At 45.6% G+C, this 23602-nt stretch overlaps 2 protein-coding genes across 3 annotated transcripts in view; both read left to right on the top strand.

Moving 5' to 3' along the window:
• Window positions 1-8190, top strand: part of CHCHD1 (coiled-coil-helix-coiled-coil-helix domain containing 1) — a 14206-nt gene extending 6016 nt beyond the window's left edge. Inside the window, exons 5-8 of one of the 2 annotated variants that reach the window (XR_013957113.1) lie at window positions 120-415; window positions 961-1079; window positions 3158-3362; window positions 8063-8190. Coding sequence is in view for 1 of the 2 variants with exons in the window: in XM_080620344.1 (XP_080476470.1) it covers window positions 120-415; window positions 961-1079; window positions 3158-3268 (526 nt within the window). In the remaining variant the exon portion in view is untranslated. Of the gene's footprint in view, window positions 1-119; window positions 416-960; window positions 1080-3157; window positions 3789-8062 lie in introns of those variants that run through there. The other variant, XM_080620344.1, reaches the window with a different exon arrangement.
• LOC308222399 (neurotrypsin-like) lies at window positions 8110-23602 on the top strand. Its single transcript, XM_080620345.1, has 15 exons — window positions 8110-8295; window positions 10401-10446; window positions 11840-12076; window positions 13374-13497; window positions 14215-14390; window positions 14890-15037; window positions 15606-15784; window positions 16194-16335; window positions 17410-17612; window positions 18587-18728; window positions 18979-19184; window positions 19729-19807; window positions 20055-20177; window positions 20703-20983; window positions 22703-23602. The coding sequence occupies exons 1-15, from the start codon at window positions 8224-8226 to the stop codon at window positions 23011-23013; spliced, it is 2469 nt and encodes an 822-aa protein (XP_080476471.1). The 5' UTR covers window positions 8110-8223; the 3' UTR covers window positions 23014-23602.

Genomic DNA, 23602 nt, shown 5'->3' with positions numbered 1-23602 from the left:
AGCGGTCCCGTTACATGCCGACAGCGGCTATATATTTAGCATATTCATGCATATTCGTAGCTTTCTCAGGAACTAATTATAATATGTGCATTCTAATTACGCATGGCATGGGGAGGAAGGACGGGATTGCACCACAACCAGACCGATGTGAAGGCGTTTCCCGCCGGGCTGTGCCCGGGATGTCCGCCCCGCACGGCGGCGCCACCGCGCGGGGTGTGCGTCGGATCGCGCATGCGCCGGGTGGGTGGTACCGCTCGGCCCGCCGTAGGAAGCATGGCGGCGCCCGTGTACCCAGCCTGGGTCACCCGCTGGGTCTCCGGGCGGTGGCGGCAGAAGAAGCGGCCCCCTGTGGTCCGCCCGACCCGGCCGCTGGTGCTGGCCGACAAGGTGGCGAACCGCAAGGAGAAGGCGGGAGGTGAGTTCCTGGCGCCAGGCTGCTGAATGTCCTCTTCCCGGAGAGAAACGGCCGGGGCTCCAGCCCCTGTGGGGTAGAGCTGCCGCCGGTGTCCCCGGGAGCTGTCCCGCCGCTGTCCCGTGGCTTTACCCTGGAAGGGACCACCATGGTGTCGGGGCTGGGTCGAGCGAAGTGCTTTGTGTTCTGCAGGGCAGCAGAGGGGAAGGTCTGATTTGTGCCATGGCATTAAAGATTGCTTTCTCGTACAGCAGTCTCACGTTTGCATCTTGTGGTGCCGTTTATGTGAATCACACATGTAAAATACTTTGTTACATCTCGACATAGCATTTCCTTTAAGAATTCAATCAGGTGTTAGATGACTGCAGTGCTACTACTGATCTTTGTGCTCTCAACATCTTTACACAGCACATCTTTGCTTTAGTGTTGTTTTTCCTCACCTGCCTCTATGCTGTCTTAAACTTCTCTCTAAAGATTTATGCCCTGTGAAGACTTTTAGCATGGAATCCCAAAGACCTGATATTTTGGGTTGTGTGTTTCCCTTCTAGAAGCAACATGCATTACGGAGATGTCAGTAATGATGGCCTGCTGGAAACAGAATGACTTCAATGACGCAGCCTGTGCCGAGGAGATCCGGATGTTCTATGACTGCGTGGCAAAGGCAGAAGTAATTAAGGCCTCTTTTGTGTTCTTAAAGGCTATTACTAGGGTAGGAGGAAGCCCCCAGTCATGCCAACAGTAATAATGTTGTCCAAAGAATTTGATTGGTGTTATAACCCATTTGAGCTGTAGGAGAGATGCGAACAATGTAGCTCAAACATGCAGCAGTTAAATTAAATTAAATTTCAATCAAAATAAGGACCTTAGGAAGGGACTAGGTGTTTGGTATACTATAACTGAGGGTGAAACAATATTTGTATCCAGTCCTTTTTGTGTTGTCAAATTCTTGAAGTTGAGCTTAGTTGCTGTTAGTTGACCCTAACCCGGGCTATTTCTTCTGATTTCTTGTGGCTTTTAATCTCTAAAGAGACCTCACTTGGAATATTGTGTACAGTTCTGGTGTCCTCAACATAAAAAGGACATGGAACTGTTGGAACAAGTCCAGAGGAGGGCCATGAGGATGATCAGGGGACTGGAGCACCTCCTGTATGAAGACAGGCTGAGAAAGTTGGGGCTGTTCAGCCTGGAGAAGGCTGTGTGGAGACCTCATAGCAGCTTTCCAGTATCTGAAGGGGGCCTATAAGAATGCTGGTGAGGGACTCTTCATTAGGGACTGTAGTGATAGGACAAGGGGTAACGGGTTAAAACTTAAACAGGGGAAATTTAGATTGGATATAAGGAAGAAGTTCTTTACTGTAAGGGTGGTGAGGCACTGGAATGGGTTGTCCACGGAAGTTGTGAATGCTCCATCCGTGGCAGTGTTCAAGGCCAGGTTGGACAGAGCCTTGGGTGACATGGTTTAGTGTGAGGTGTCCCTGCCCATGGCAGGGGGGTTGGAACATGATGCTCTTAAGGTCCTTTCCAACCTTAACTATTCTATGATTCTGTGATTCAGCATTAAGGAAACAGTAGCAGTCACTGCTGTTCTCCATGTTACGTGATAGTTCTGAATGAGGGAGAATACAGCTTGGAGCTGTTAAGTAGAACAGTGATTTGTATGGTGAGAGATGTGGATTGTACTGTAATTTGAGAGATGTATAGTGTGGCTAAGTTTTCGCAACTGCTCAGATTCATAAAACAAAGAAATAGCTGACTCGGGTACCAATCCAGTACCTGCATTATCTGGACAATGGGAGAAAGTGAGTTAGGTAAGTTAGGATTCCCAGACTCCAGTCTGTCATAAATATTTAAATAGTGCGGGGAGGGGGGTTGGAGACAAGGTGGTAGAGAAATAACCAGTGGTTTCAGTAATTCTCATGACAAATGGAATTTTCAGGATGCATGAGGTAGTTACAGCTATTCTTGATTCTCTGAAAATTAGGAGTTCTTTTAGGCTGTTTCTGACTATGAAGGCTACATATTTTCTTGAAAAATAGATTTCACATTGTTTGGAAGTTAGAGGTTTCCAACTATATGATAAACTTGGTATCAGGTCAGTTTCAAAAGCAGACTAAAGGTAAGTATATGTACTGTGAACTTGTCCTTAAAGTGGTTTTAGGTTTCAATTTTTTTTTTCCAGTAACAGTACCATCATTTAATAGCTATTTACTGTTGCTGTTTGACAGCATAAAGGAAAAGCTGTCTACAGTTTATTTGGTAGATAGAATCAAGTTGAATAACAGAAAGTAAAAAACAAAAATCTGAGTTGTTACTGAGTTTATAATATCGTTAACTAAGAATACAAAGGAATATCACAGAATCACAAAATGGTTTGGGTTGGAAGGGACCTTAAAGATCATATAGTTCTAACCCCCCTGCCACAGACAGGGACATCTTCCACTAGACCAGGTTGCTCAAAGCTCCATCCAGCCTGGCCTTGGACACTGCCAAGGATGGGGCAGCCACAACTTCTGTGGGCAAATATCATCCTTACAAGGTGTCAGTTGTTAATTACATCATTGAAAGGTCATCAGGCTTTTGAAAGCCTCAGTATTATTGAGTCAAGTCTTGTTGTAAATGTTCCTTAAAGAAATAGCATTCCTCTGAATGAAACATCCCAGTACAATCAGTATTAGTCTTTGAGGGTGAACATCAACTCTGCAAATAAAAAGAAGTAATATTTTGAGGTTTCTTTGTCTCTTTCAGAAGGAGCGCAAGAAGCTAAACGAGGACCCCTTGTCACCCCAGGGAAACATGTCTTCAAGCAAAGTAAACAAGCTCCTGAGGAGGTTTCCTCAGATCACACGTTATGTATAATGTGCTTTACTAAAGGAACTGCAGACAAGCAACTACAGTTGGAGACTTTGGTGAAAAGTAGACTGGACGTCAGGCAGTATCTTTCAGCACTGAGGTATGGATCTTGACCGCACCTTTGTATTCAGAATAAAAAACACACGTCCTGACCATCAGCTGACTTTGTTCATGAGGTTCTTCGGTCTTGCTGTCTTAGGATTTCTGCAGGGTGTTGTTAAACTAGCCAAGTGTGGAATCAGGTCCTCACTGTGAAATGAAGTCTTCTAGGAATACATGCAAATGCCTTTTTTAACAGTTAGGGGATGACTTTTTCTCATGCACAAGCTTCCTGCCTAACTTCTGAACTGCTGTCAGAAAGTGCTCAGGCCCAGACATTGAGCCAACTTGAAATTGGTAGTAGTCTCACAACTCGTACTCCTTCATGTATGTATACACAATTTGGTTCCTCTTGAGATGTTTTTAATTACTGCTGCTGTACAAGAAGGCTGTAGAATGAGGAAGAACTCCCCAGCAAAATACCTTGTTAATACACAATACATTGGTAAGGATTATATGTAACTTTTTTAACATAGAAGTATGTTATTTAGGCCCTCTGATTTGCAGGTGGGACAGGTATGGTGCCATGTCAGATCAACTACATCTGTACCATAATAAAAGAATGCAAAACTTTTGGCCTGGGTGACTCGTAATCTAGAACAAAATGTCCCATTGTTTGGTGAAAAAAAACTAAAAGGGGAAGAGACAATTCATGCACAGACTGATACTGAAACAATGCAATCAATTACTAGTTTTCAGTGGTGTGGGGGGGGTGGTTGTTTCTTCGTTCACTAGAGTACCACAAAACAGCAGGCAGTCCCTGTTGTTTTAGGACCAGTACCTAATTGGTAAGAAAAATGAAGTACCTCGGAGAACTAATAATATAACCATTTATATCACTAGTTCTCTGGGGTATAAATTAAAAGCAAAGAGGGAAGTCTGGCACACATAGACTCTGTGATCACCAACGTGTGACTGTAGAGTTTGCATGGAGATGGATCTGACTTCTCTGGAGGCCCAGGCCAGTACTTCTTCAGAACATAAATACTGGGCAAGAGTATCCTTTAAGGTTATTGAAGCAGTTTTCATTAAATTGTTACTTACAATGGCTCATTAGTGGATTATCCCACAGGGTACCTTATTCTATTGTTGCTATTATGTCAACAACAGAATAAGGTCTTTCAGAGGACTTGGGGTGAGTAAGAACATGATGTCCACATCTGTGTTTGGGATAACACTTTGGTTCTATGGCATTTTGCATTTTCAGTCCAAAAGACGCTCTCTGAAAAGATCTACTTTGCTGATTCTTTGTTTCTGAAGAAGACAAGCTAAGCTGGGAGAGTGAGGAATCGATTTCTAAATTCACTTCTGTTGATGATGGTTTTCCTTTCTTTGTGTTAAAACTTACAATACAAGTACAGTTTGGCACCTCTTAAGCTAGTGGCTGTGCTGAATGTGCCAAACTCCAGTATCTGTGAAGAACTACCTCATTGTGTAAGAGGCTGTAACAGTGAAACTATTTCTTTTTTGTTCTATTTCTACTTTTGAAATTTTGTGTGACTCCTGCTAATCTGGACAGTTATTTTTAGATTTTTCGGATTCACAGTGAGCTTCGCAAGCTCAGTTGTTTGGGGTTTTTTCTGACCTTTTACATGTCTACTATAAGCTTGAAATTACTATGCTAAGGTTTTCCACTCCTTAAAGGAATGCATTTATTTGGAGGAAGAAAGAAGGAAAGAAAATGCTTTTCAGATGCACACAGCTTTTATACTGCTTCTTTTTAAAAGTACTCTAGCAGTTCTTTTGGCTCGGGATCCCATGCTGTAACCAAAAAAGCAGCTGCTGATTGTCCTCGGCAATTTGAGCTGCTGCTGTTTCCCCCATCTCGCTGTTAAGCTTGCATTGGGTGTTCAAATGCATTCTATCACACACTGATACTGGGGATCATTCCATTAATAGTTGATGTGTGTAACTGCAGCAAGTGGCCCTGTCCTCTCTGAGTTCAGGGCTTGTACCACCCCATGTTGTTGCTGGAGAATAAAAGAAAACTGGGTTCTGATGCTGAGCCCGCTGGTTAAGAACATTGCTGCAGAGACCTGTATGTGACTGTGTGGTGGGGAAAGAATTAAAAGAAAAGCTGACTAGCTGTTCTACCCTCCTAAGTCGGATTTACAGGATTTAAGCAAATCTGCTGGAATTCCTTGATCTTATTTCTGTTCCTTATAGCTTGAGTACTAAACCAGCTCTGGGTATGATTGCTGTTGACTACCTCTCTTTAGGCTTTCACTGAAGATCTGTTATGAGGAAGCACTGATACTTCATTTGGTCTTGACGAATAGTAGTCCTGGCAATTCAGGAGAAATAGGTTGAGTTCCAGAGAGCCAGAATATCTTAGAAGGTGGTACTTCATGTTCAGAAGGGTCCATACAGAATAATCTGAAAAAGTCTAGGTGGGAAGAGTCTTTAGGTAATCATAAACTAACTATTATAGACCTGTGTTTATATCAGGGTGAGAAGGTTATTTGTGGTAAATACGGACTTGAGTATTTACAACTACTTCAGACTTGCCCACACAAGAAAGTTCAAGATCTGGTTTACCTTATCTTTAGATATGTTACCTATCTAAACTGCCGTAGTTATATTGGTATCGTTTCCTCCTTGGTCTTCCTTTCCATCTTGGAAATGGCCACATAGCTGTGAGAAGCTTTTGAGAATCTGAGATCCACCTCTCTCAAGAAAATGTCACTGCCAGAAAACCAGGGGGGAGTCTTGGCAAGAAGAAAATAGTTCTGAAAGAAGACCTACCACAGAAGAGCAAACTTCCAAGAAAATAGTTCTGAAAGAAGACCTACCACAGAAGAGCAAACTTCCAACACCCACTATGTATCTTTGCGCAGGTTGTCATTTCTACAGAAACTGAATAACAGGCTCGAACTTCTGTTGCTTTTGGTGTGTGCCAGTCTGTGTTTCCTTTAAAATCACTTCACCTAGGAAATAACTTTATTTAGTGATTCAAGTTGCCTTGAAAGGGAAGTAACTTCCAAGCTACTGTGAAAGAAATCCAGTACAGGCTTTTGCTAGAGGTTTTAAACCCTGTTAGCATGTATCAGAAGGCTAAATAGGTGAGTGTCTTACGAGAGTTCTGAAGGAGCATCAACAGCCTCTCTGCTCCTGACTAAGGAGCAGATTTCTTGGAATCCTAGTAGATTTTCTGTTCCTGCCTCCTAGTATATCCTTGTGTTTTCACTGAGTAAGTGGTTCTAAATTCCAACACATTCCCGTATTTTCTTTTTGTTTTGCTCCTTTTTTGCTAGTGCTGCCTGACAGTGTCAGCATGCTGTAGCATCTAAGCTATTTGCATCCTCTGTTGGCACTGATCATCTGCCTCCCTCACTACGAGGATATAGGAGATTTGCTCCTAATTAACTGAGTGCAGTTCTTTGCCAAATCCACTGTGTCCAGAATGCACTGTGGTACAAATCAACTCCAGAAAGGGCTCCCTCCTATCACTCAGCAACTCCTGTAAGAGATCCAGCATGGCGTGGAATTTCCTTGCCTTTGATGAGCATCTGAGGATGAGGCAACACAAAACTGTCATCTGAAGTGAGTAATGAGCAATAAGTGAGGGAATTAGAAAAGAGGCTTTTTGTCAAGCCAATGGATTTCTATCAGCCTGTTCCTTGTTTTTATGCTGAACGTGTGTTTGGAAATGCTGCTCAACAGACTTGGCCAGGAGTGAGCTCATTTCTTGAGGTGACCTTGTTTCATGCTGCAGAACACCAGGAGTTAATCCTTCCAAAATCAGAATATAGATAGGTAATTCCTGTTAAACTGAGCTGAGGAGCTGCACAGGGAACTTGCTAAAAAAAGACTCAAGATTGGACAGCTTTAAATATACCATCCTTAGATTTAATAATGTTTGAAACTTCCATTGTTATACTTCAACCCTAATTCACATGGAGGAGCAGTAAGCTGAAAACACTAAAAAATCCCATAGGATTGTTTGTAACAATACCATAATGATCAACCCTCTGGAAAGCATCCCAGCCACTCAAGTGAGAATAACTTTACAGCCCAAGGTCAAGGAGACACTTGATGAAAAAGACCTAGGGAAGCGATGGTAGGATGCAGGGTGAAAAGTGGGAATGCTCCGCAGAGGGCTGTGCCACCTGTGGGTTTTCCATGGGGAGAGCTGGAAGCTGCCTCAGGTAAAGTTTTCGGGGTCCTGTTTACCTGGGTCAAACCAGAGGAGAGTTTGACCTAGGGAAGCTGCAAGGAGCTAATCGAGGAGGCAGCGGTGGGGGATAAAGTCCAGATTCCTTCCAACAAGACTAATCTCTGGCAAGTGAGCGCGCACAAGCAGCTTCCTTCTCCAGCTCTGCTGCCGGCGGTTCTGCAGGAGGACGCAGCCCCGCGCCCCCGCCGGGGCTGCAGCCTCCGTGCCTCGAGAGGGAAGGGAGAGGAGCGCGGCCGGCCCAGGCGGGAGGCGGGGGCTGGCAGCGGGCAGAAGCGCAGACCTGGAGAGGGAGGGGAGAGCGGAGTGAGGGCTGCGCCCCACCCGCCAGCGCTTGCCTCCTCCTGGATTTAAGGGTGCGAGAGAAACACAGGGGCATGTTCTCCGCTCTTATTGCTCTCCCCTCTTTTTCCCCTTTCCAAAGAGAATAACCAAGGAGAAGAGATGGGGAGAGAAAGGGGAAAGTGAAATTCTAGGATGCTGCTGGGAACTTTGATCCCTTCCCCTGCATCCCTTTTCCTGCACAGAAATGGAAGAGGCATCCCACTCCCTCCGGTGCGGAGCGGCTAGCTGCCCTGCTCCCGGGGAAGCCCAGCTGCAGAGCGCGGGGAGGAGGCAGCAGCTGAGCCTGGCAGCTGATCGGCAATGTGATGCTTGAAGAAGCTTCTGCCCACTTCGCACAGGAGGGATGGAGATCCCCAAAGTACTGGGGCTCCTCATAGAGCTCTCCAGTCTGTTATCCAGTCTCAGATGTGTGGCGGTAAGAAATGGTTATTCTTCTATCTGCTTGTGCAAAGTCACATGGCTCTTTTAATGTCCTAACTGTAAGTGGATCTTGTTATTACTCGAATATGTTTTCCAAAGCATCTAGGCAGCTGCAGCCTCTGGGAAGAGCTGGGGGCTTGGGGAGGGATTTATTTCATTGTGCATATGAAATTCAGAAAAGGAAACAAATCAGGGAAGCAGGATGCACAAGGGTTTGCAGATGCTTTGGCTCAGGTTTCTTGTGTTTCTCAGGCGCTGCAGCGACTCTGGCAGGAAAGATCCGTTGTTTCTCTTCTTTGATGATGGACTGATTACCCCTGTTCTGTTAGGAGCAGATGATTTATAGACACATGGATGTGGGGCAGCGACTACAGCACGTAGTGTCTGCACTAAGATTTGGTCAATCTTATCTAAGATGGCCAGTGCTGGGCTGTTTTGGAAGCTGCTACGTGAACTGGCAGCAACTAATCTTTCATTAGAAGGGAAGCATATTACTTGGACTGCAATTCTTTTATTTATGGTCCATCTCCAAGAGCAGGTTCAGGCTTTCATGTACAGCCTGTTATTAGTCCAACCCACCCCTCTGTTGCCTGTGGGCTTACATGTATGTGCAGATGCACATTAAATGCTAGGACTCAGGGGACCTAGAGTGTGGCTCAGTCACCTGTTTGGCGCCGTCACAAAAGTGTGGCTTAGCTCACTTTCCTCTCTTTGCAAATAGCTTTGAGATCCTCAGATAAGTCCTTTGGCATTGTTACTTCACAGACCATTATGTGGGATTTCAACAGCCCAATACAAGCAGATGGATTTTTGGTTAAAAAGCATTTGTCAGTTAAATGCTGTTTTATCCATGCATCCCTTGTGTATATGCACCTGAGATCTGATCTGCTGTTTCTGAGCCATGTCAGGAATTCATGTTTGATATGTAGCGTCACATTCTGACTTCTGGAGGGTGATGGTGGAGCTTGGCCATGGTTGCCAACACCTGATGGACCATATTCACAAGCTTGTTTTAAAAAGAAAGATGTCTGCCATGAGTAGGTGTCGTTCTTGTCAGGTATCTATGGGAACTATCTCTACTTATTCTAGAGGTGGGTTTGATTTAATTCCAGATTTTAGTCTTCCCCTTTTCCAGGGAAAGGTGGAGCTGAGAGAAGCAAAATTACTGCATTTGAAGAAAACCAGAGCCATTTCCAATAGCTGGTAGTCTTTATATGCATAACTCTGCTCTGTGAATAACAAGGCCTTGTTCATATAGAAATATTAGAATTGTTCATTTAGAAGTATTTAGAAATTAATTAAACTACAAGGAGTTAACAGAAGCATGTACAGTTTCTTCTTTTCAATCTGCTCTGTGAAGATCTTGCACCTGCCTGCACACCATGTAATGGTGTTGAGTGGAGATCCTTATCATTCAGCCAGCAATCAAGTTATAACCACCAAAAACACTGCCTATAAGAGGAAATACAGTTTTGGGGCTGGGCAGGATGTTGGAATTCTGAAGACTTTGTTTCATATTTTTTGTTCTTAGCTATTTAACCCCATTGGGATAATAATACCATAGGCCATATCATATTCTCATGTATTAAAACCAAAATCCCCTAAAAGCATTGTTGTATTTCTTCTTTAGGTGTTTCCCTACTTTGTACACTCATTACTATTTTAACAGGGATCCCTGGGGGCATCATCCCATCACACAGATACATCTCTATTTGCTGCTGTGGCCATAGATGGCTGGCCTTAGAAATGGGGAGAGAATGAGTGGTTATTCATTATTTTCCTCACTGGTAACAATGATTTTCTACTAGCTTTTCTTTCCATAGCATCTGACTCAGACTTCCCAATTCTATTGGAAAAGAACAAGCAAAGCCCTGAATGTGGTCAAGGGTAAATCTCTGCAGGCCAGTAATTATTCATTTTGCTGTTAGTGGGCAGAGCTGTGATTGGATTTGAAGAGGAGCAATGGGGAGAGCAGGGAAGAGGCTGGTTACTAGGGCATGTTTGCCTAAAGCAGCAAAATGCTGAGTTGCTTTTAGGACATGCCCATGTTTATTTCATCGGATAATCATCTTTCTCCTTTTGCTCTGTTTCTTTTCCCAGGCTTTCCTGGGATCCCAGCCCAACCAAAACCATTTGCAGAGCACAGGTAAGAACAAGAAGTTATTAATGCAGTCATCAGGCAGCTTCTTTCCTGCACTGGTGATCTGAGATCGTAGGTACAATGAACAGCTACCTGGCATTCTTCCTTTCTTTCCATCAGTACTTCAGTCCTTCCTCCTGCCTAAATGCTTGTTTATCTCCTTCCCAAAAATGACCAGACCACTTTGTTTCCTGCATGTCTACTAGTCTTGCAGCTCCCTACTACTCCTCCCACATGTTCTTTTCCTTTAATTTCTTTCTTTGCCTCAGTCTTTCTTGCATGCTCACCTTTCCTCTGCTCTAATAACTACTGAATTCTCAGACACCCCCTCTGAGAGTGCCAGGTGATGCAAAGGGCACAGTGTGTTTTCCAGACACTTACCTGTAACTGCTTCTCATTTTTGTCCCCTGCAATTAACCTTCAGCTGTCACTCACCCCCTCTGGGCTTGGCAGCAGCTACAAGGCAAATGGCGAAGCTTCTTTGTACCCTTAATGTTTGCCCTATGTGTCTTTATGGCAGAAAGATTTTCTGAAAGTGTTGGTCTCTTTTTGTTTATCAATACAGTGAATAGAGCTGTAACTGTTATCCCTTTCTGCATCTGCTCTTCCCATGCTATGGACTCTAAAAAGCCCACCCTCACACAGAATCTGGTTCTGGTTTCCCTCTTTCTTATTTCAGGGTCATAAATGTAGTTTTCTTCTTTTGTTAAAGGGACCATGACAGGCAATAATAAATTAGTTGTTGCGGTTTCTTTCCATGAGATATTTCACATGGACACTGGCATGGAACACTGGCACCTGCACTTCCCCCAAATAGGTTCCCTTTCCCTACTTCTATATCATCCAAGTTCGGATAAGCCAAGGGTATATGCTAATGTGTATAGGGAACATACAACTACAATATCATTTCCCACCTTCCTGCTTTGTAGAATGAAATTTTAAACTCTCCTCAGTTTCAACCAATTTAGACAGGCAACTAATCTTCTAAAGAGCCTAGGATCACATTTAAAAGTATCTTAGGTGCCAAAGCACGTGGGGAAGGAAGTGGAGGAGTGTGTGCCAGGCTCAAGTACTGCTGCAGGGCACGTGAATACATGTATTGAAATAAATGGTAATGGGAACTGGTTCAAATCGTCCATGTCTGGGCACAGAGTTGACATTTCAAAGGTCTGTCTGGGCAGTTCATGACTTTCAGATCAACTTGTGGTTTAGATAGTGCATATTATAAACATTCTTTGAGCAGCTGCCTTGAAGAATGATAGAATTGAAATCAAGCAAGTAGCAATCAGGACTGCAGATATGGGAGGTGTTTCAGGAGATCAGCTGGTATCTCCCACATCATCTGAGCCTTGGTGCGTCATGCCTTAAGTGATGCTAACAGCTCCTTTCCTGTGCCCAGAGTCCAGTCTGTGTGGTGTTGGACCTCTTGGGTATTACAATGGCTCACTGGCGGTCACTGAGGCTGGGGCAGAGTGCCTCAACTGGGCAGAGTTTCCCGATTATGTTCAGCAGTACCCAGACCGTGGCTTGGGGGACCACAACCACTGCAGGAACCCGGATGGGGGAACTACACCCTGGTGCTTCTACCGGCTTGCATCAGGGGCCATTGGCTGGGCTAACTGCGACTGTAACCAAGGTAAGGGCTGCTGCGTGTCTCTGCCAGTGCCTCCCTGCACTGCCCTGGGGGCTCAGGGCAGAAATGTGTGCTGCACAGACTTGCAAGCAGCAGGTGGGACACCCTGTGAAAGAAGCACAGTACAGTAACTGTCCCGAATTGTCAAAATAATTAGGACCAGAAGCTAGCCTGTGTGGGAGAAGAACGTCTGTATATAGTAGGGGGTGGATTTAAGCTGCTGTAGCCATAATGCCATGTATAGATGCTTTTATTCCCATACAAGGAGACTTCTTTTTTTTTTTTTACTGTTAACTTATGCCACTTTGAAACAGTTTAAGTTATGTAGAAAACAACCCACTCCTGCTTCTTGAGTGCCCATAGCAGAGCTCTCCTCATGTAAGTGTAGCTGTTCAAATACAATAAGCAAAAATCTTCCATGGCTAGGTTGGTAAATCTGTGGCAAGGTAAGTTACAGGCTTGCTTTGGAATTCTTCGCAGCACTGACAGAAGGATTGCTGCTTGCTTGGAGGCATGCAAGGGAGCTGAGCTCTCTCAGTACACGGATTTCAGCACAACATTCTTGAAAAGGTTTTGTTTGTCCTCCTGCTCTCTGACCTTCCTTGCTTTCTCTATGTTTTAGAGAACAGATGAAGTACAGTTTAATAAATGAAATTAATGTCTTTTTTCCCATGCCAGTGAAAGTGCTTTCAAAGATGGCTTCATTAAGGTGAGGGGTACAAGTGTAGTTGTGCTGTGTGCCCGCATGAGCTACTACAGACAGAAGGTGTATCCTTCTGGCAATACATAACTGAGCAAGGAAATGTGCTTTCTAAACTGTGGTAGATATTTGTGGTGCAGTGAGAATTGAAAGGGCATTTACTTTGTAACTTGCTTTTCTTAGAGAATTTAAAGAGGATTCACTTGCTGTTACTGAGCATCTAGCTGTAGCAACAGTGACTGTCATAGGTGGTTGATAAATCAGTGGAGTGTCAAAAGGAATTAGCCTACCATTTCCATACACCTTTTCAAGGTAGCATGTAAAATCATCCCCATTTCACAGAGGAGAATCCAGGAGCTGTGGCAGAAGCCAAGTTTCCTGCAATGTTACCATGGCTTGGAAAAGAACATAGCACCAGCCATCCTGCCAAGCAGTGATTGCAGGACCCAGGAAAGTGCCTTCAAAACAGCAAAACAGGGATGAGAGAAGCCAAGTGCAGTTCAGCTCAGCTACGTGCAAGTCCAAGACTTGCTGGTCTGAAACCTCCATCACAAGATAGCAGCTTTTACTTTATTTCCCCCCCCCCCCTTCTTCTGGAAGGTGCTGTGCGGTTGGCTGAAGATAGCAGTGTGGAGCTGTACTTCAATGGACTCTGGGGCACCATCTGTGCTGACTACTGGACTGACTGGGATGCCAGTGTTGTCTGCAGGCAACTAGGTCTCAGGTGGGAACCTCAGTCTGGTTGCGAGAGTTACTGTTCACGTAGCCTTTGAAAAATCAGGCTCTGTGGTTACAGTCTCCCTGGCATAGTGTGTTGGCTGGGGGAGAAGAGTTGGTTTTGTAGATTCATTTCTCATTTACCAGGGTCCTTTCATGCTGTTTTTTTTCTGCGGCTATGCTAAACCCAAACAGCATTTGCAAGATTTCTTTAAAGCAGTAGTGTCAGCTTGGTGCTCCAGACTGCAACGAGTGAGGTGTGATATAAAATACTCTTTTTAGTATTACCAGCTGGAGTTAATGTAGTGATCTAATAGAAATTTTGAGAGCGTGAACCGTCTTTGGGAAATCTGGGATTTAGACCTTCAAACTTCCAAATAGTGAGGAGATAAGGTCTACAGAAAAGGAAGAAGGTAATTCAGATATTTGGATGTTTGAATCTGTTGATGGGTTTGTTCATCACTCTCAAGCAAGGGGGCCATTTCTGACCAGACCAACTCTTCTGCTTTAAGTAGGAACACAGAATGGGCTAGGTGGTGGGAAGTGCTTTGCACTTGTTTGTGCTTTCCCATTAAACTGTAAATGGCACCCCTTTATGCATCCCGATCAACTGGGCTCACTGGGATGTGGCACAACTGGACTGCAGAGTCACAGGAACTGAGGGGAACTGGTGGGTTGAGCAGTGCTATGGCATTTCATCGCTCTGTTGTGTTCTTTGTACCAGTGAGATCGGCTCAGCTGGGAAGAAGAATCACCCTGGACTGTGGCCTGTTCCCCTGCACCTGCAGTCAGCAAACTGCCATGGGGATGAGAAAGCCCTGCTGCAGTGTGGCTACCGGGAAGCTGTGTCAGGAGTTTGTAAGCAGGGGAGTGCCATGGCAACCTGTGTCCCTCCAGAAGGTAAATCTGCAGGGGAGGTTCACTCACTGTTTCTTGCATCAGTGTTGCTGATAAAATGTGAAATGTAAGGTTGTGAAGCTATGGTGAGCAAATCATTGGAGCATGTGCTTCTTTCACCTGCTGTACAGGTGGTTATCTTCCTTCCAGGGGAAAATTATCCATCCTTTCCCAATCCCAAACACTCAGAGTGGGCATACTTCTACAGTCACTGAAAGATGGCTGCTGCTCATGCCCACATCCCGTTTTCATCAAACCATGATTTTGTCTGCAGGCAGCACAGTCTTGGTCACTGTAGCAGCCAGTTAAAGAGCCATCCCTGAAGCAGCCCCTTACTGTGGGCTTCAATCACTGATGTGTCTGTGGGATCTGGAGGGGAGGATGGGACTTGAGCATCCCAAGAGCTCCTCTGGCTGGTGAATGGTTCTACACCCTGAACTGATGGATATGCTTTGTCCCTGTCTTGTTCTGTTGTGGTCTCCTTCCCCTTCTTGAAGCGCAGGTGTAGGTGCCCCGCTGCGTTTAGTTGGGGGAAAGGAGAGCTTTGAAGGACGAGTGGAGGTTTACCATGATGGCAAGTGGGGTACCATCTGTGACGACCAGTGGGATGACCGGGATGCTGAAGTAGTCTGTAGGCAGCTGGGACTCAGGTAATTTCCCCGCTGTATATCATGGAGTGGTCCTAGAAGTAAGCAGAACGAAGAACATGAGAGCATCTCCCTTCACTATAGTATCAGTCCTTTCTATAGGAGGTATACAGAAACCCTGGGAAAGATAATTCTGGACTGATCACCCTATATAATGGCACCTCATTCTCCTGTATGCAATTCAGTGCCTAACATGAGAGTTGTATGCTGGGCATTCTTGAAAATCACATCAGTACAGAATTGTTTAAAATAGACAATTCAAGTTTGAGATCCATCAAAGTTTGGGAGTTTTGTCTGTTACTGAGACTGAAACCTGGTTGTCCTGAGAGCTCCCCAGGTGTCTGAACTGTTCATGTTGCAGGCACATTTTTGCTATGTGCTGGGAGGTCTCATTACAAAACTTTCCAGTAGTGTATTTCAGTTAACAGCTGGAAACACCACTGTGTCAGAAAAACAGATTAGCTATGAGAGGACACTGACCTAGTGTAGCAGAGTCCCTGTGCAAGGCAGAATGTGAGGGCATGAGGCTGTGACCTTCCTTACTGAGCATATGTGTCTGTAATGTTTGCAGTGGGAACCCAAAAGCCTTGTCGTGGGCTCACTATGGGCAGGGATCTGGCCCAATCCTGCTGGATGAAGTGGAATGCTCAGGCAATGAACTCTCACTTGACCAGTGCAAGAAGAGTGACTGGGGACAGCAAAACTGTGACCACATTGAAGATGCTGGGGTCTCCTGTGACCCTTTCACAGGTACAGATCTACAGCTCTATACCAGTCAGATGCAGCCAATCTTATTCCCGTATTACATGGCTTGCTTAGTAGATAATCCTCCTGCCTCAGCATCCTGCAGGGATTCTACGTATGGCTGCCACCTGTGGAAGCAGAGAGCAAGCAGCAGGTGGGAATGGGTCAGAGACAGGCTTGGTGGTGTTCCCATGGCTTTCTTTCCACCAAGGTGGTATGGAAAGGCTGAGCTGAATCCTCACTGACAAGCAGGCATGTTGGGGAGCAATGAATGTTTGCTTTTTGCATACCCACAGGTGTCTGTGTCTCTGGTTTATTTCACTCATGGGCTGTACAGAGACCTCAGCAGTGGGGCACAGGCTGCTGCTTTTCTCCCCTGCTGAGCACTGACCTTTCCTTCTCCCATCCCTTGCAGAGGGCACCATCAGGCTGGCTGGTGCCCACAGCCCCAGCGAAGGCAGGGTAGAGGTTTATTACAATGGAGACTGGGGCACAGTGTGTGATGACGGCTGGACAGACCTCAGTGCCCAGGTAGTTTGCAGACAGCTGGGCTTCAGGTAGGACTGAGAGTGTGTGTAGTGTCTGTGCTTCCTCATTTCAAGGATTAGATTCCATCACCCTTCACTGGGATAGGCTGGACCTTAATCCTTCAATGATGTCTTTGTTAGAACGTTTATTACCCATTATGCAGCTTTATTCAAGAGAAATTAATAGGTATCCACATCCTTTCCAAGGGTTAAAAAACACCAAACTTTATTATCTCCTGCCTCAGCCTGTTTGGAAGCAGATAACAGGCTTGATACTGTCTTTCTAAACCCCTCACCAAAGTCAGAAAGTTCTCCTAACACTTCTTAAATTTGTAGGTGTATCAGCTCAGCATTGCCACCTCCTCTGCTCTGTCACTAAACAATATCGCCCACCTGTTCTGTCAGCTAAACGCATCACCTGCTTCGGCACCTGAACGTATCAGGGCAAAAAAAGACTAGTATTAGGGATTTTCATAATGCTTTTCTTTCAGCCCATTGCTGAACTGTCACCCCTCCAGGTATGAGCTTGAAGAATATTTAAGATCAGGATACTGTAGTCTTGGAGCCAGTAGAGGTGTTTTGTGGATTTTTTAAGTATGATTATAAAATTTCAATTTTATAGACTGAAAAAAAGACTCAATTAAATTCTACCTTTTGAGTTCAGCTGCATACTGTGTTTGTCATCTCCCACAGTGCCTAAAACTGCAATTCCAGGTAGCTGCTTCCTATAAAAAGAAGTGGAATTACTTAAATGTTGATATTTCTGATGCCTCCTCTGCTAGCCCCTCCCCAAACTGATAGACCTGGTGTCACGTCTGCAAAGCAGCCTCTGCGGTATAGCTGGCCTTCTGTGCTACTGTGCCTTTGACCAGTCACTAGAAAATGGACTGGCCTGAGCAGCCCTTCCTGAAAGCTGAAGCTGATGAGATATGCAAGCTCCTTGTTTGCCATTCTGTGAGTCACTGAGTGGTTTAGGTCAGGAAGCCACTGATACCACAGCTGAGCTCTGCAGGGGAATTTCCCTTTTTGTCTAAGCTTGTGTCTAATCCCCTCTGTGAGATTAATGAGTTTTAATGAATCTGATGTCATGTTTCCTTCCTCTAGTGGTCCTTCTACCCTGGCCTCTGAAGGGGACTATGCTGCTGGCCAAGGCTTTATCTTACTGGACGATGTGGCTTGTGTGGGGACAGAGCTGTCCCTCCTGGACTGTCCCCACAGCAACTGGGGGCAGCATGACTGCTCACACGCTGAGGATGTGGGAGTCCGCTGTTCCCTGGAAAGCAACACAGTCATGGATGGCAGCCTGGGTAACTCGCCTTGCTTCTTGCCCTGGGCGGTGGGGCAGTGTCACCTGGTGGCCTGTTCCTTGGGAAGCTCTGGCAGATGTGGGAGATGAGAGGGCTGCTTTTTGAGAAGGAATATTAGGAATACGCCCTGGCTGTCTTGGAGCAGAACTGTGGCTCCACCAGACCCATGGCCAGCCCAGCAGAGAAACTGAAACTGGAGAGAATTGGCAGTCTCCAAAACAAACCTGAGAGGTTGAGAGATGGTGGCTGCCTTAGTGTGCCATTGCTCGCTGATGAGATGCCTCAGCCCCATGTTTGTGGGAACATGGGACCCCTTTAACTAGACCTGGTGTGGGTAATTGGTGTAGTTATGTTAGTGTTACACCTTGCCAAGACAAGAAGACTTCAGATGCGAGGGGCTGTTGTGTGGAAATTTGCGCTCTCTTGTGTGGACAGCACACTTTAGTTAAAATTGTGAATATATTTCGATTAGCGTAATTTCCTCATTTATATGTGGCCTGATACTCTCCCCCTTCCCTAATACAGGAGACTTTTGAGTTTGTCAGACATTTTTACTGAAATAGATGGTATCCAACATTTTTGTTTCTCCTGAATGGAGAACTCTTCTCTTGCTTAGGATAATGTAATAGTTTTATAATTTAATGTATTTATTTCCCAGGCACGTTTAAGCTTGCCCACTCTTGGCTCAGGATTAACTAACTATCCATCTGTTCTTGTTCTCCTCTTTACTCAGCTTTCAGAATATGATCCACTCATGATTTCCAGTATGTATTAAATTAATATGTATGTAGTCTTCTGATTCAGTGCAGAGCTGAAATGTCTTCATATAGAAACACTACTCTTTTTTCCTTTTTTTTTTTTTTTTTAAGCTCACTGATCCCTGGGATTCATCCTTTCCTATAGAAACCAAGTTCTGGGCACCTCACACTCTCGGGTGTTTTTTCTTGCAGTTACCCACGTGTTTTCTTCTGCAGGGCCTCCTGTGCGGCTCATGGATGGAGAAAGTACCAACGAGGGACGAGTTGAGGTATTCCTGAATGGGCAGTGGGGCAGTGTCTGTGATGATGGCTGGACAGACAGAGATGCTGCAGTGGTTTGCAGGCAGCTGGGATTCAGGTGAGAGCTCTGGTACATGCATCGTACAGATAGAAACAACTGTCAGGGGGATTACTTCTCTCTGGTCCAGTTTCTGGGGACTTCCTTTCTTAGTTTTGGCATACCCATATATGCTTGAGGGAGTAGGGTCATATTCTTACTGAACTACTGTCTGTGTGTAGTGACACATAAATATTATTTCTTTTAAAATGTGCTGGTGCATCAGGTTCACCTGACTACTGCAGATTAGCCACCCTCTCTCTAATTGCAGTGGTACAGCAAAAGCCAGGGCAATGGCTTATTTTGGTGAAGGCCACGGACCCATCCATCTGGACAACATAGAATGCAGAGGCACGGAGCACGCCCTGGGGCAATGTGTGAGGCCTGACACAGGGATTCACAGCTGCTGGCACAGTGAAGATGCTGGTGTGATCTGTGACTATGTGGAAGAGAAGGTGCAAGATATCAGGAGAACAGGTGACATGCCCATTTCTTCTGTGCAGGAATCTGGAGCTCCAGCTAGGATCTCTGCGTGCTTTTATGCTTTTTACCTGTACTTCTTCCCTTGGCTGAAAATTAAGCATGTCCTGTCCTGCACCTCCTACTTTATCCTTGGTTTTGTCGTCTCTTCTTAGGAGCACAGGGTGCTCCAGACTAGTTGGACGAGCACCACCTACGTCAGGCCTTTGAGCCTGCTGAACTGCCCCACAACCAAGTCACCATATCCTTCCTTAGAGCATTAACCATGAGCAAACTTTGGGGTTTATGGTACTGAGGAAATAGCTGTAGAGGTCCAGTTCCTTGCATAAGACTACAGGTACTGCAGGTAAGCACCTCCACCAAAACTGAGGAAACCTACGGGATCAAATCTGCTATGAATTCCATACGCACAGCACAATAGAATCAACTACAATGATGATTAAGGCTCTTGGGGAAGGTGAATGGTGTTTGGCTCTCTGACAGCAATTGTTGATACTTAAGCTGAAGGTACCTACCCAACGGCTCTAACTTTGCTGTGCAGGTCCAGAGTCTGGTGTGTGCGGGATGCGCCTGCTTCACCGTCGCAAGAAAAGGATCATAGGTGGAAACAAGTCCCTCAGGTACTACCTGTAATTGCTGGGAAAGCCAGAACTGGTTCCAGCTTCCCTACAGGCTCTGGAAATAGCCTGGCAAATGCTGAATACATCAACACGTTTTCACTGGTCATTTTTGAACTTAATTTGAACCAGTGGGTCTATCTAGGGAAGAATCCACACCAGCTGAGCCCAGATGGGGCAGAGTGGATGGGAAAAAAGGAAACCAGCTCCCATGTATGTGACACCTATTATTCCTCTGTTTCTTGTTCAGAGGCAGTTGGCCATGGCAGGCCTCACTGCGGTTGAAGGGTTTTCATCAAGATACTCGTCTGCTGTGCGGAGCAACCCTGATCAGCAGCTGCTGGGTAGTGACTGCCGCCCACTGCTTCAAAAGGTGTGTTTGTGGGTGGGGAGCCCTGAGGGATTCTCAGTGATGAGCAAGATAACCTTGTACAAGGTTATCCTTCCAGCCCATGGAACCACATGAGCAAAGTTCTTAAACCAAGACCTTTGAGTTATGATGTGTGAAATCTTGAAGCATTTATGGGGATGACTCAAGATAGGCTTGCTTTATCCTTCACTGCTTACAGCTGCCCTTTTAACTTTGAGGCTTCACAACTTAAAGCGAACCAGCACTTTGCCATTCTTCGGTGCTTTAAGGAACTGTGAACAGATGAGGTCACAAGCCTGTTGCAAGTATTGTAGCCCTTTTTATAGGAAAAAAATTCCTATGCATGGTAGAGAGTGATTTGGGACACCCATTGACTGCAACAGCTGGCATTATCACACCTACCAAAGATGCGCCACAGTGTCTTTTCAGGTTGTGAGGAGGTAGATCAGCCTCACAGCAACTGAGACTTGTGTGAGTCTGTTTCCTTCTCAGCAGGAGCATCAAGAACTTGCATCTCTGTTTCTCCAGGTTTGGTGTTGATGTGCGGCGCTACCTGTTGCGGGTGGGTGATTACCACACGGGTGTGAAGGATGAGTTTGAGAGGGAGCTGCCCGTGGAGCGGATCGTCCTCCACAGGAACTACTGGGCTGGCAGCAATGATAATGACATTGCCCTGATCCGGATGAGGGGCAGAGAGGGGCACTGTCTCTCATTCAATCGCCATGTTCTGCCTGTCTGCCTGCCTGACAGGAAAGAGAAGTCTGACATCAACAGGCAAGCCTGCATCATCTCTGGCTGGGGAGACACAGGTGAGTGAGGTGGTTTGACTGGCAAGAAAGGTGGCAGAGTCTGGGTTGAGAAGCCCACATGGGCCATTAACTTATGTCTGCACAACTCAAGGCCATGTTCTTACTGCTCCTATTTGTCTATGCTGGTGCATGGTGTTAAGGAGTGGGGAGGTGATTTTTGTGCCCTTGTCCTTTCTTCTGATTTTGAGGCTTCTTGAGCCCTCCCAAGGTGGAAGTTCAGGTTGCCATAGCATCCCTCTGAAACTGTTGGAGAGAGTAATGCTGCCATCTGGCCACAGTTCTCTCTTTCTTTCCCTTTTTACGTACGTGTTGGCCCACAGCAGACCCCTTAGACAGCAGCCCATGCAGAGCCGTACAGAGTCTATGGAGGCAGCCATGTTTCCATCACCTCCTGCCTTCTTCATGGTACTATCATAGTGAAGTGGGGGCTTAGAGGTGGAAGGGATCTCTCTTAGACTACCTTGCTCTATCTCCCTGGATATTGCTGCAGGGACAGCTGAGCTCTGAAGCTGGCTTCTGCACTAGGTTCGAGACAGCCTGAACCTGTCCTCTTGCAGCACATTGCTATGGAGTTTCTTAAGTAAAAGGGAGCAGGAAATCCTCTAGGAAGATTAAATTACTAAGTATTATTAAATACTTAAGTTTCTCAGGGTGATGTTTCAAAATGCTGGGCTTGGTGGAGTCCTTCAATGGATACATTAGCAAGGTCTGGAAACAGCTTTAAACTCTAAACAAAGCTTTATAACTAGCTGTCCAGTCTCCCCTCATTTGAGGATCAGAGATGCAATGCAGAGCTTGGAGCAAGGAGGCCTTTCTGGGGCTGCTGTGATGGGAGCAAAGCCATGTGTTAAGAAAGACTTACTGCCAAGAGGCAAATAGCCCCTAGGAGCTTGTCTGTTGACTTTGGGCTTACCCATCCTTCCCAGCTGTTTCCCTAGCTGTTACCTTGTGTGCTCAACTGCAAGTATACATGTGCCTTTGGAGTCAATTGCACAAAGTGCACGTCACTTTGGGCTGTCTGTGGAGGATCAAGGAGCATTTTAGCCTTACAACTCCCTTAATCTGCACTGGTGCTTAATGGCCAGAATCCCTTGCACACACCAAACCCGCTACCCCAATGAGAGGGGCAGTTATCTACTACCTTGTGAGCTTACCATAAAGGTTGGACACAGAAAGGTCTTACTGTAATATAGCACATGAAGGATATGTCCTGAGCAAGTCTTACTCTCAAGTAAGAGATTTAAGCAAATAGAGACAAATCTGGCCAAAGATGAAGTGAGCTCCCTTTGAATAATATTTGGATGCTTCTGAAGCATCTTCCAAAGCTTCTCTGAGGATTGCGCACTTAGCAAATATTACTGCATTTATTCTCTTGAGGAAACACTGCCCTTGTTTTACAGAAGAGGAAATGGAGGCTCAAAGAAGTGAAATATATTGAACAAGGTTCAAGTTACTTGTTGTCATAACCAGGAGTAAGACTCATCCTTTGATCTAACCTTTTTCTCCAACCTCTTCCCCATTTCTTTGATCTTACAGCTCTTTCTTGTGGTTTGCCTTGGCAGCACTGTTTTGTGACATTCTGGTTGTTCAGAGATGCTGAGCTTGGCCTGTTCCTGTGCCATAGCCTTGACATGAAATGTACAAGTATCTTTTTTTGTGTTGCTGCTGTTGTCTGAATGTGAATTGGTCTGGACAGTGTTGTGTTCTGTTCTGTTCCAGGGAAGTCCTATTCAAGAACCCTGCTGCAGGGGGTGGTGCCTCTTCTCCCACGGGAAGACTGTGAGGCCCGCTATGGGCACAAGTTCACGAACCGCATGATTTGTGCTGGGAACCTCTCTGAAGACAAGCGGGTGGACAGCTGCCAAGGCGACAGTGGAGGGCCACTCATGTGCCAGAGGTCAAATGGGCGCTGGGTCATTGTGGGGATCACCTCCTGGGGTTATGGCTGTGGTCGGAAGGATTCCCCCGGTGTGTACACAAAGGTCAGCAAATACGTACCCTGGATCAAGAAAGTGACCAAGCTAAAATGACAATGTCTGAGCTCTAGGAACTTCAACGTATGGCCCCTCTGCCCCACAGCAGCAGGAGGCTGTAGCTCCTGGCCTGTGGCTGGCAGAGATTGGACACTGGGAAAAGACTTTCATGTAGAACTGGGAGAAAAACAGTTATGGCTGATTCTGCAAAGTCTTTGGTTTCACTTTAGCCTGTGATCTCTGAGCAGAGAAAGCAAGTGCTCACTGGTAAGAATGATAAGTCTATGCTACTCTGGCTACCTGAGTCCTGTAATGCAATCACACTTGTTGCCCTGCACGCAGAAATGTGTAAGTGGAGAGATACCTGCCTCTGTAAACCTGTTCCAGGGTTTGTATGTTTGCACAGATGAAAAAATGCTGCAAGGAGATGTGTGATGCTCGGAAGATGGCACCAGGCTCCGGAATAGCTGAAATCTTCAGGTTTTCTTTTCGTAACAGCTCTCCAATTCTGAGAATCAGAGATTTAACCTGAGCAGAGGAACAGGCCAACAGCTGGGTCTTTTCCTTCCCTGTTATGTCTCAAGGGTGAATTTTTTCTCTTCTGAATAGTAGATCTGCTCTCATATGATCCCTTTAAAGTATCTTT

The sequence above is a fragment of the Psittacula echo genome, assembly GCF_963264785.1.
Source record: "Psittacula echo genome assembly, chromosome: 6".
In the NCBI taxonomy this organism is placed as follows: domain Eukaryota; kingdom Metazoa; phylum Chordata; class Aves; order Psittaciformes; family Psittacidae; genus Psittacula; species Psittacula echo.
This window is presented reverse-complemented; position numbering and strand designations above follow the sequence as displayed.

Excerpts from the sequence above, each read along its gene's own strand:
- LOC308222399 (XM_080620345.1), top strand. The coding sequence starts at position 8,224 with ATGGAGATCCCCAAAGTACTGGGGCTCCTCATAGAGCTCTCCAGTCTG. Across the intron at positions 13,498-14,214 it reads TGCAGGCAACTAGGTCTCAG|TGAGATCGGCTCAGCTGGGA; the intron begins GTGGGAACCTCA and ends TCTTTGTACCAG. Across the intron at positions 15,785-16,193 it reads CTCCTGTGACCCTTTCACAG|AGGGCACCATCAGGCTGGCT; the intron begins GTACAGATCTAC and ends CATCCCTTGCAG.